At 42.5% G+C, this 12,737-nt stretch overlaps 1 protein-coding gene across 2 annotated transcripts in view; it reads right to left on the reverse strand.

Annotated features, from left to right (window-relative positions):
- Fam168b (family with sequence similarity 168 member B) overlaps nucleotides 1-12,737 on the reverse strand; it is a 29,530-nt gene that overhangs the window by 8,718 nt on the left and 8,075 nt on the right. For both annotated transcript variants that reach the window (XM_038341950.1, XM_038341949.1), the window contains exon 3: nucleotides 6,462-6,542. In XM_038341950.1, the coding sequence (XP_038197878.1) occupies nucleotides 6,462-6,542 (81 nt within the window). The remainder of the gene's footprint in view (nucleotides 1-6,461; nucleotides 6,543-12,737) is intronic.

Consider the following 12,737-nt stretch of genomic DNA (forward strand, 5'->3'; position numbering starts at 1 on the left):
TTTGACCCCAATTAAACACATACAGTATAGGCTGGAGAGAATGCTCAGATTAAGAGCTCTGGCTAATCTCACAGAGGACCTGGGTTCAGTTTCCAGCACTCACACAGCAGCTCACAAATACCTCTAACTCCAGATCGAGGGGATTTGGCACGTTCTTCTGGCCTCCTCTAGCACTGGGCACACATATGGTGCACACACAGACATGCAGGCAAACACTCATACATATGAGTGTTTTAAATCTTAAAGGCAAACAAACAAACAAACAAAACACAAAGGGCCAAGAACATAGCTCAGATAGAGCACTTGCCTAACATGTGCAAGACCCTGGGTTCAATCTCCAGCACTGCAAACAAAAACAAACAAAAAAATCATTTTTAAAAAAAAAGACAAAGTATTGTTTAAGGTTAGGCAAGCTGTTACAGATTTAAATGAGGCAAAAGATATAAATTCAACTTTGGAAACAGATTTAATATGTAGCATTAAGAAGGATCTCATTCCAGATATCCAAGAATATTGGCCATTTCTCAGTGAGATGCCTTCACAATTCTAGGGGCAATGGTTGCTAACCCATAAGTCACTATCCAGAGAACTATTAGGAGGTGGGATATAGGCGCAGAAAATGTTTTACTGGGGATGGAAGGGAGCTCTCTAAAACATGACTCCCTCATAATCTCTTGGGAAGCTACTAAAGAAAATATTCCACAAAAGTAGGAACTAAGAAGAAGGTAAGGACCAAGCAAATGTGAGGCAGAAGCCCTAGGCTTCTGAAGAAGAGTGCTCCAGATTAGGAACCAGGCTAGGCCAGGAGTGAGGCCTTCCAAAGGAGCTCCAAGAAAGCTTAGTGGGATACCTCATGGGCCAGAAACACCACCAAGAGGTCCTGACAGAGATCTCAAGAGTTCTATTGAGCCTCGAGAGGTTCCACGAAGGACAAAGTAGACACAGAGGAAGAAGAACCACATATTCATGGCATGACCACAATAAGGACAGAGTAGACAAGTAAGTAAAAGAGCAACTAGATCCTCGTCACTCAAAGAGACAAGTCAACAAAAACAAAACAGTAACACTGACAGCCAAGCCAACACCCTGGGAATACAGGAAGAGCCACAACAAATGACAGTAGTAGAGTCCAGTGGCGTCAGGATAGACAGGCATTCAAACACAGTGAACTCACTCACTTTTTCCTTCCTGAGACAGAGTGTCACATAGCCCAGGAAGACTGAATTCACTCCTCCTACCTGAGGTCCACTGAGCCACCACTCTGAGTTTAAGTAGCTGGGGACTGTGCACACTACGTAGCACTCTATCAACTAAGCTGCACCCCTAGCCCCTTGCGTTAATTTCAAAAAGCTGAAAGTGTAAACATCCTAAAATTCTGTGCATACATACCTTAAGAGAGAAAGACTTCTGTAACTCCAAAGTCTATTAACACTCTAATGCTATTTCCTTTTGCTTATTATTTAAACAAACTTGGATCTCACTTCAAAGACTTAATTATGAATTTAAAAAAAGCCAGATGTTGGTGGTGTACGCCTTTAATCCCTGTACTCAGGAGGCAGAGCCTATATTGTATTTTTACTTACTGTTAAGTATCTTTCATAAACAAGTGTCAAAACCAGATAGAAACTGTAATAACCTGCTCAATGAAGTGGTTACTTGCTGTGAGATGCGTTGGTTTGTACTTGTGTTTGCCTGATTAATTACTGCCTTAGTGTACCATGAGGAAGAGGCAGAAGCAGGGCAGAGGCAGCTGGAGGATCCTGTGAATCTGAGACTAGCCTGTTTTACAGAGTGAGTTATAGACTATTCAGGGCTACATAGTAAGCTCTATCAGTAACATTTTCCTGAGGCTTTCAGATCATTGATGCACCGGAGCCATTCAGTGGGACCAGGACCAAGAAGACTGAAACTACTAAGTGCCTGGTCTGCCCAAAATCTAATCGTGTTTTTCCCACAACACAGCTTAAGTTCCACCAGGGATGAAGTCACAGTTTTCAGGGTCACCACCAGGAGTTAAGCCTTTACTAGCTAAGTTCCTAAGGAGATTACAAGCATGGAAAACACTCCAGATTTATCTGTCTGCAGCCTAAGTTTATTCAAAACAAACGGATCTCCTCTACTTCCAGACCATGTAATAGAATATATCACCAGAAGCTACCACAAATCCAAAGCTTCTCAGACTCCTGTGACATACACATGGACTAAGAAAAAGGAGTTGAGAGGTGGCTCAGGGGTTAAGAGCACTCACTGCTCTTGCACAGGATCCAGGTTCACCCTCAGCACCCACATGGCAGCTCACAACCACCTGTAACTCCAGTTTCAGGGGCTCTGATGCCCTTTTCTGGCCTCTGTGGGCACCAAACATGCACATGGTACATAGACACACATTCACACACATACAAAATAAAATAAAAATAAATCTTTAAAAAAGTAAAAAGGATCAGAGCAATGCAAAGGTGCTCAGGAAGTCCTGCAGACCCACTGCCTCTATGCTAGAACAGATCAAGAGAGCACCAGAACTCACAAAATTTCCCTTCTTATTGTGTCTACAGTGATGACCTAGCCTGGATCCTCGGAAGAGGGAGATGGCATTTCAAGAACCCATAAAAGAGGAGCACACAGTTCTGATTTACATCAGGAGCCAACAGCACAGTGGGATACCAAGGCCTTCAAAGTTTCCCCTACCTTCACCAATTTCACATAAAAACCTTTATGCCAAGTCTTTTGAAAACCAAAGCACACAAAATCTGGCACAACTACGTTCTGAGACTGACAGCCAAAGGGCCTAGCACTCTTCAACAGAGGCTTCCAAGACAGCACCCTGGATCACTGTTACGCCACATGAGAACAGTCTTAAAAAGGAGAAGTGGGAGAAGACGGTTTGCACTGTCCCACAGATACCCCTGCTTTTGGCAAGAACATCTGCATTGGCCTCAACAAACCCGAGACTCTTAGGAAAATTACAAAAATCAGAGGAAAGATTTCAGTCCTTCTCACATAGGCTAGCACTCTAGGAAGAAACTGGTGTTAATAAGTACAAATGGTGTGCTACAGCACGAGTGCAAGAAGCACTAACCCACAGAAGTGCACTAACCTAGTGCTACACACATTTAACTCCAAGTGAACTAAAGCCCTAAATGGACCAGCTAAAACAGCTGGAAGAAAAAGCAAGAAATCATCATTTTGGGCAGGTTTTCAGGATACCAAAGAACAGAATAATAACCTCAACAAATTTTTAAAACTGCTCTGTGAAAGATACCCAGAAAGGAGAAAAACTAGGAGAAGAAAACCTCTAAAATCATGAATTTGATAATTGATAAAATAATTGTTAAAAACCCAGCAATAGAACAAACTCAGTCTCTAAGCAGGTGAGGAGTATATCTCACTTCTAGCTACTCAGGAGACTGGGGCCCAGGAGTTCAAGACACCCTGAGTGGAAAGAGACACACACTGTAGGGATGGCTCAGTGATTAAAAATGCATACTGCTTTTACACAGGACCTGGGTTTAGTTCCCAGCGCCCGTTATTAGGTAGCTCACAACTGCCCCTTAACTCCTGATCTAGGAGATCTGACGTTCTCTCTGGCTTCTGGGGCACCTGTATGTGCTACGGAGAAAACAAAAAAACAAAACCCTCACACAGGAACACACACAAAGTAAAAATAACTAAAAATCATTTTACAAACAAGATAAAAAGTGGGTGGAAAGACGCCTAAGCAGTTAAGAGCACGCACACTTGCTACTCTTGTAGTGGACCCAGGTTCAGTTTTCAGCATGGACATGGTGGCTCCCACCACCTGTAACTCCAGTTTCAGGGGAACCAACACTCTCTTCTGGCCTCTGCAGGTACTTAACACGCACATGGTGCACATACTCAATGCTCATACAGAAAAAAGAAAAACAAGGGGCTGGAGAGATAGCTCGGAGGTTAAGAGCACTGATTGTTCTTCCAGAGATCCTAAATTGAATTACCAGCAACCACATGGTGGTGGTTCACAACCATCTACAGTAGGATCTGGTGCCCTTTTCTGGCCTGCAGACATACATGTACGCAGAACACTGTATACATAACAAATAAATAAAATTTCTTAAGAAAAAAGAAAAGAACAAATACTCAAAGTCTGTAAAAATAAAATTACTGCCTTAAAACACAAACTCAGTAACTGACATGGTGTTAAAGAAGCACATGACCACCTTTCCTTTGGAGGGTGCTAGCAGGGACTGAACCCAGGTTCTTGCAACAGCTGGCAACCGTACATCACTGATTTTATCTAAAGCTCATTCTACTTTTGTAAACTAAACATTTATTTGTTTTTAATTATGTATGCTGTGTCTGCACCCATATGTGCAGGTTAGTGTCATATCCCCTGGAGCTGCAGTTACAGGTAGCTGTGAGCTGCCTCACATGGGTGCTAGGACCTAAGATTCGCAATGGTAACAACTTCTCTCCACCACTGAACCATCTCTCCACCTCCTGTCCCTCATTCACTTTTTATCTGAAACTGAGTCTCTCTCAGTTCTGCAGGCTAGCTTTGAACTTACTCTAGCCCAGACAGACTTTGAACTTATGATCCTCCTGCATCACTCTCCAGAGAATCTGGTAGACCAGGCCCAGAAGCATAACTCTTTACCAAAGAGTCAAATGGTAAATTAACATATGAAAAGATGATCAATGTTTGTCACAGCAGTTCAAAATAAAACTGCAACTGTAAATAATTAGATACCCACTAGTACAGTAGGATGGAAGACTGATCATACCAGAGCTGCAAACAGTACAGAGGACTAGAACTAAGAAATACACAAGCGAGGGAAGGTAGATAGCGGTCACTATGGAAGACCGTTTTGGCAGGTTCTTACCTGCCCTAAGAATCAGCTACTCCATCCCTTTGTATTTACTCAGCAAAAACTGAAAGCATATATCCACAGACTTATGCTAAAAACATACAAAAAATTTCACTTGCAACATGAATTTTAAATGCAAACACTCAACTCAAACAGCACAAATGCCATTAGCTAGTCAACAGATAAGTGCTGTTTCCCACACAATGGGCACAACCTAACGATGGAAGGAAGTCTGTAACAGGTACCATAACAGGAAAGTCCAAGTAAAAGATGCCAGTCCCAAAATGACCAAGTGCATTCTTATGTGATTCCATTTACACAAAAAAATTAGAAAACACAACTCATCTATAGCAAAAGAAAACACATCTGTGATTCTTTAGCACCTAGTAAAGTTGAAATGGACAAATTTTGTTCAAACAGGTATGTTTGCTCCCAACCATGACAGAGATACACGTCACAGCAGAGATGATGAAGTGCACACCATAAATATCTGCAGTTTGTTATGTTATAGACATGAGCACTGTCTGAAGGAAGCTAGAGTATGCGAAGGCCTTACAAAAAGACAGGGTGGCAGCACAGTTGGCACCCTGCTGAGTAGCACAGTGGCCCAACTGCTCAAGATGTTTCACAGCAGTCTCAATGACAGGAAGGGGACCAAGTGTGTGAGAAAGCCATACGAAAATCACAAGAGGAAAGAAGGAACTTTCTGGAGAGAAAGAGGCCACTGTGGGACAGAACTAGGAGGTTTGAGCAGAGACTCTTGTCTTCCAGAGATGGAGGTCAATAACCTTCTTCTGGGCACATTGTCATGTACACTTATATGGCTTAAGTGAGCAGGAACATGAACCTAGGACAAAATGCACTGAAGCAGAAAGAGCAAGTCCAAGTTTTCCACTGGGTATGAGCTGGGGTATGAGCTGAGAAAGGCAGTCAGGCTGGGCACAGAAGAGATGGATAAGAGGCAGACGTTATGAGTCCCAAGTAAGGAATTCACAGGAAGGACACTGCTAATTTCTTTTCTACCAAAAGCTACTATGAGTCTAGAGCTGTGTGGAGCAAAGAACTGTCCCAGCAGCCTCACCAGACATCTCAGCTAGGTCAAAGCATGAGCCAATACCCTCAAAGGAATCCCCTTATCCCAATAGAAGCTGACAACACACCAGTGTGTGCAAAAGAAAATCTTGCTAAATAATCTTTATGCAATTCAGAATCAAACAAACTCATTTTTAATTTAAACCAGCAATTTCTCAAATCTGAAAATGTTCTCATACACTATATATAGAAAACAAAGTTTGCTTTTTAAAATATAACCACAGCACCGTGGACAGTACTCAGTGACCAAATGGTCTTCAGTTCCTAGCAGAATTAATTAAGTCCTATCCTAAGAACAGATATCTGGCACGAGGAATTATCTGTATAGCCCAGAGACTATTTTGGGGGGGGGGGGGCAGAATCTGAGAAACTCAATAAAGCAAAGCTTGTGTGAACTGAGAACTAAGCTTTAATTAAATTCTTCCACAAGTTCATTTATGAATGTAGAAAGCCACCCAACCACAAATCCTAGTTCCATACCTCCTCCTCCCCCAGCTACACACAAGGTATCTGTCATGCAGTACATACCTGTTTGGAAGGTAGGATTTGCTCCAGGGTACATGTTAGGAGAATAGGCAGGAGCTGCTGCGTAGCCCACAGGAAAACCAGCTGCAGGGAAACACACAGCACAATAGTATTACCAATGAAGAAGTGCAGCCACCTAACACTAGGCCTCCTTACTGCTGTTTCTAGAACTTCACAGACTGTGCTCAAAAAACACTGTCTCTAGTTATCTTCTTGTCTCAGAATTCTGATGAGTCACAAACAGCCCAGTCTTTTAGATCTATAATTGAATGCTCACATTCTACAACTAGGAGGAAAAAAAAAAAAAAAAGACCAGGCAGAAATTGAGTCAGCAGTCCACTGTTCTGAATAGTTGAATCAAGGGGCAGGCATGCAACCTAGTGTGGCGTGTAACTTAGTGTGGAGTGGCATGCGGGAGGTCCTAAATTCAATACCAGAGCCGAAACAACTTTAATCCAAGCACTTGGGAGGCAAAGGCAGGTAGACAGCTGAGTTACAGGCCAATGAGGGCTACATATAGCATGACCCTGTCTAGATAAAAAGTAAATAGCTAAATCATAATTTTAAGCATAAGGAAAAGGAGAGGAAGAAAGGAAGAGGGGAGAAGGGAGAAACAATCCAGATAGAGTCTCAAAATCCCAACATCCCTGGCAGTTTCGCCCCAGAATCACAGCATTTGTAAGTTGGCAACAGTGCTCAGTCATTACCCTCACCTGGCTTCACTGTACTAAGTCTGAAAGAACCAGGATTCAAAGTGAGCTTGGACCCACCCCAGAGCCTACTTTCTACTGATAACCAGGGTAGGTGTCTTAAGTCCATACAGTGGCTGCAAAGATAGAGTCACAGTATTATATTTAAAAGTTAGTAATGTTTGTTCTTGTTCTTAGGCACTGTTTCAAACTCCTAAATTCAATTCAGGCATCTTCACATTTCTGAAGTTCTTATCCCCAGCTCCCTCAGATCAAGGTGGCCAGTTAGGAACCCAGGTTGTCAATAATACTGTACTCTAAGTCTTTTTACTAAAGGGGCTCTAACTAACCTCAATGATGCCCAGATTGGGAAAATGCAATCAGAATCCACATATAAGCACAGGCCGATAAGCTGTTAAAGCCACTGTCCTCACATGAAGTTCAGTTGACATTCCTGCTTCACAATCTGACCTCCACAAAGTCTTCCTAAACCCTGGAGGTTTTTGCTGGAGTGGTGCCCAGAATCCCTGCAAGGGCTCAGTTCTCTTCTCCATGAATCCTGAGACTCCAGGCTGCTTCCCTTAATCTTCGACCCAATTCTCCTCTACCTCAGCAGAACTGGCCAGGTTCTCCTCTGGATTCTCTTTCCCACTTCCTTCTCCAGTCAGTAATGCAGTGTGCAGTGCACAAATGTTTCATCAACTTTACTCATTTGGGGCATCAAGGGCAATGATTTTTACAAATGTCCTGTAGACAAACCTTGAAAGAACCACTAGAGGCCAAAGCAAACCGGGTCAAGCAGGATTCATTCACCCACAGGACAATGCTTAGGTAACAGAGAATTGGTCAGAGGAAAAAAACTTTTTAATGATTAATTATTGGAAAGTCAGAAATGCCACTAATTAGATCATATTCCATAGTTTTCTTCAATAACTGCCACAAAAATCTAAATTTCCTCTTGTCCCTTATACATACTCAGGAAACCCTCAGCTCCAGAGCTTCTTATTAGAGTCCATCCAACCTTCTTACTGAGTTACAGCTCTGAAATTCAACAGAAAACACACCAACACACACACTTAGTCTAATGAACCGAGCCAAGACACACCTGGTCTGCTGTGGGCACCAGCGCCCCTCTCCATCTCCTGAGGAGCTCTGCTCCTTCTATACCCACCTTGCTCCCTCCCTACAGCCACATGGAACCCATTCCACTCATCACTCTGACCTAAACTGAACACAGCCCATCTCCTAGGCAGCACAAGGCCCAGGAGGCAGCTGTGAACGGCCCTCCACTGACTGCAGAACTACAGTAGACCAGACTCTTACTCTTTTCAACATCTAGTCCACAGGCTTCCAAGCAGCAAGGCATGGCAATTCTATGTCCTTGTACTCCTAAAGCTCTTCGGGAAAGGGTCCTTCAGTTGTTACCAGGGCCTGTCCCCTTCAACATCAGCTCCACCTCCTTGGCATAGAGAGGCTGGACAGGTAGGAAGCAAGTGATCCTAAACACTAGCCATTTTTACTGGTCACTTTATGATAATGACTTCAAAGAACATGAACTATGTCAAAAGACAGCGCTAGCAGAGTAACCCACAGGGCCCTCCATAGATGTATATAAGTACAGCAAAACCCCAATAAAGAAGACAAAAATTCAACTTACATGAATCCCAACTACACTGATAGCATTTCTTAAAACTCAACTCTGGACAGCATGATGCTGTTATCATGGCCATGAGATAAAAACACTCCCAAGAGTACAAAACAATGCAAATCTCTCCACAAGCCAGCTGAGCAGTATCCTAAAAGCTGCTCAATTGTTCTCTTGTAATCTACCTTGCTGGTCACTGCCACCAACATAGTTATTAACAAAAGCCCAAGGCTAATTTACTTGCAACATTTGGGGAATAGCAAACTCTTCAAATAACTGACACTCATCACAAGGAAGTGGGCTGAATAAGCAAATTCCACATAGACAGATTATTATATTTACATAAAAACAACAGGACAAGCAAACCTTTATGAACTGATATAGGAGTGGTTCCTACGATGCACTGTTTGAGAAATGCACCCAGTATCTCTTCTCTAGACACGGCTGCAGTCTGGATGGAGGAAAGCAGCCTCTTCCAACTGGGTACCCGATGATGGCTAAGACGCCCATGATCAAGGCTCTTCCTACCCAACCATTTTCTCCCTTTACCTTCCATGAACATGATGGTCCTAAATACTGAATGTGTTCCTTACTCCTTCCCACTGTCCACATAAAGGTGAGTTACAAGTACAATGTGTCAACTCTCAACATGGGCAAGAAAAACAAGTGTGAATTCTGGTGGTCTTTTAACACTGCTGTAAACAAACAAACAAACAAACACCAGACCCTTGAAGAACTCTGAAACCAGCTGAAGTCCTCTTTAAGTCATGCCATACTCCAAAGCTATCTCACCCAAAGGGCTAAGAAAACTAAAACCCATTGAAGTGCATGCATGCTTCCTGAAGACTGTTGGGCTTCTCAGAGCAAGCCAGATTGATAGAAGCTCCACACTTCAGGATGAGGACCAAAGAAAGCCTGAGCCTTGCCTATGCTGAAATATATACACATTCTGAGTACAGGAGGAATCACAGTTAGCTGGGAAAGGAAGACAGCAACTAGACAACTCAATTTCTGATACAATGTGTGTCACACCCTAAGCAAGGGACAGGACCACATGACAGGAAACAAGAAATAGTTATTGAAAAGAGAAGCAGAACCGCAGCAATCCAGAGACTGCAGCCACCAACAAGACAACTAAACGATACACTGGAGGAACAGGGAGAGCAAGATGGTCTGACTCAACACACGGTTCTGTAGTAGACTCACACACCATTAGCAAGACTAGTGAAACGGAAACAGGCAGGAAGCATTCATAAGGATGACATAAAACACAGTGCTTTCAGACACTATGGGTGAATCACAGAAGAGGCCGGAAAGCTACTGCTACCACTGGAAAAGAAAACAATCCAAACCCAAGAAGCTCTCTAATGCTGAGCAAAATAAAAACACTACATCCAATCACAGCACAGTAAAAACAACAACAGTATTTTAAAGACAACAGAGCACATGGGAGAGAACAGCTATAGAGTCGCATTCAAAGCAAAAACTACTCTCCTAGAAACCAAGGACAATGCAGTTGCATCTTTAAAAGTATGAGAGAAGTTAACTGCCAATATGAAAATCTGTACTCAATGTTGGGAGGTAAAAAGGAGGGGGGGAATTCCTTTCCTCCTAAAAGATACATCAGTTCCCTGGAATCTTATGACTTTGACCTTATATGGGAAAAGACTATACATATGACTGTGCCATAAACTCAAGGACACACATCCTTACTAAAACACACAGAACAGACAGACAGAATGAGAGCAGAGGCAAAAACATACTGATATTCAGAAGGGAGGGGACAAGCTCAAGTGGACTCTCCTCAGAGTTCCCAGAGGAACAATAGTTCTGCTAGCACCTCTCATATTTCTAAATTCTGGGAAGGTGAGACATAAACTTCTGTTTCAATATACAAAGTATGTAATAATTAACAGACATTATAGGAAACAAACAAAATTATATCACCAAACAAAAGCGAAAGACATTAACAAACCCAACACCACAACCCCCAACTATACACATTTCCCAACTACACACACCCACACCACACCACCCACACATAGCACACACAAATCCAGTGACAAGCTGCAGAAAATGTTTTTTTTTTTTTAATTTCAAATGATGTATTTTAGAAATAGTGGCACATGCCTTTAATCCCAGCACTCAGGAGGCAAAGGCAGGCTGTTCTGAGTTTGAGGCCAGCCTGGTCTACAAAGCAAGTTCTAGGATGGCCAGAGCTACGCAGAAAAACCCTGTCTCAAAACAAACAACAAAACCAGTGGATCTTTAGGTGGACAACAGCATATAAGGATATAGTACAAAATGTGATTTTTTTTAAAGCTGGACACAATGGTCCACACCTGTAATCACTATCCAAAAGAGGGCTAAGTGTTAGAGGCCAGCCTAAGTTATACAATCAAACACTGTTCCAAAAAAAAGTTCAAAGGTTAATAGATTAATAAAAAATTTCATTAGTTCAGAAGATAGCAGGAACACTTGCGTTCCCCCCAAACACACACACACACAAATACATACATAAAGAAACTACAAACAAAAAACAAAAAAAGCCATGGCAAGGCCAGTACGACTACAGCAAGTTGCAGGTCAGCAGGTTAAAGCACCCGTGGCCAAGCCTAACAACCTGTGTTCAATCAATGGGATCCACATGGTGAAGGAGAGAACTGATTCCCTTAAGTTGTTCTCTGACCTCCCGAGGTATACCACAGCACGTGTACATAACACACACAACAAATAAGTATAATAAACTCCTTTAAGAAGATGACAAGGAATAAATGAAAATGAAGACCAGATGTTGTAAGTGAGGAAACAGCTGGAGATATCGATCTTGCTGAAGACCCAAGTTGGATTCTCAGCACCCATACGATGGCTCACAGTTGTCCCTAACTCTAATTTCAAGGACCCTAACATCACAGTGTTCCATGTCTGATTACTACGGGCAGGCATCATCCATGCACATGGCGTACATACATGCAGGCAAAACACTTAAACACATAAATAAAAACCAGACAAATATATGAGGAAACGATAATAACAAACAATACCAATAATTATTACCCAAGACAGCACCTGGAAGAAGAATTCCCTCCACATCCCATCAGTCTTTATGTTTAATTTATGCTTGCCTAACACCCTATGAGCACATAATCCACATATCCAACATCCTGGCTACTAGGACCTAGTATCCATCAGGGAAACTGAAATACCTAAACCAAAAAAACATACAAGGTAAAGAAGTAAAGTATAAAACACTATATAAATGATACTTAAGACTGCTTCAGCATTACTGAAGCTTTCTCAAGTGATTTTTACAGTAAAACCCACCTAAAATAATGGTTTGCTCTAAAAATCTTCTGACCGTGGACTGGTCAGTGACAGCCAAAGGGCCAGAACATACACCACAGGATTGTCAGAGCTGCCCTATGCTGAGCCTCAGCTTAGATCTCCACAGGACGTGCCAACCCCTGTCCGCCCGAAGAGCAACAGTTAGCCTGTCAGCACCCACAGCCTGGCCCACCTAATGAGCAGAGAACTCAGTCTTAGGTGAGTAAATTAACCTCATGGGTGTTTGGTTATTGCCCTGCCTCCAGATTCATTCAGCGTCCTCTTTGCTATTCCATTTAAACTAGTATTAATACTTTAAAAACAGTAGGTCTTTCTTATCACCAAATTGCTTTTCATCAACACTGGAAAACTGTCCCCCCCACTTCTTCTAATTTCTCTAAGTCCTGCTACAATATTCTCAAAGTTTTTAAGCAGTCTATTTCCTCTCTTTAAAAAAATAAAAAGCGTTTGTGTGTACATTAGAATATGTACAGGTACATGTAAGTACCTACGAGGTGGAGGGCCAGCAGAGGGTATCAGATCTCCTGCAGCTGGATTAACGGCAGTTGTGAGCTGCCTGATACGGGACCCTAACTAAGGGCCACTCTGCACTGAGCCATC

Source organism: Arvicola amphibius, chromosome 9, assembly GCF_903992535.2.
Source record: "Arvicola amphibius chromosome 9, mArvAmp1.2, whole genome shotgun sequence".
Taxonomy (NCBI): Eukaryota; Metazoa; Chordata; class Mammalia; order Rodentia; family Cricetidae; genus Arvicola; species Arvicola amphibius.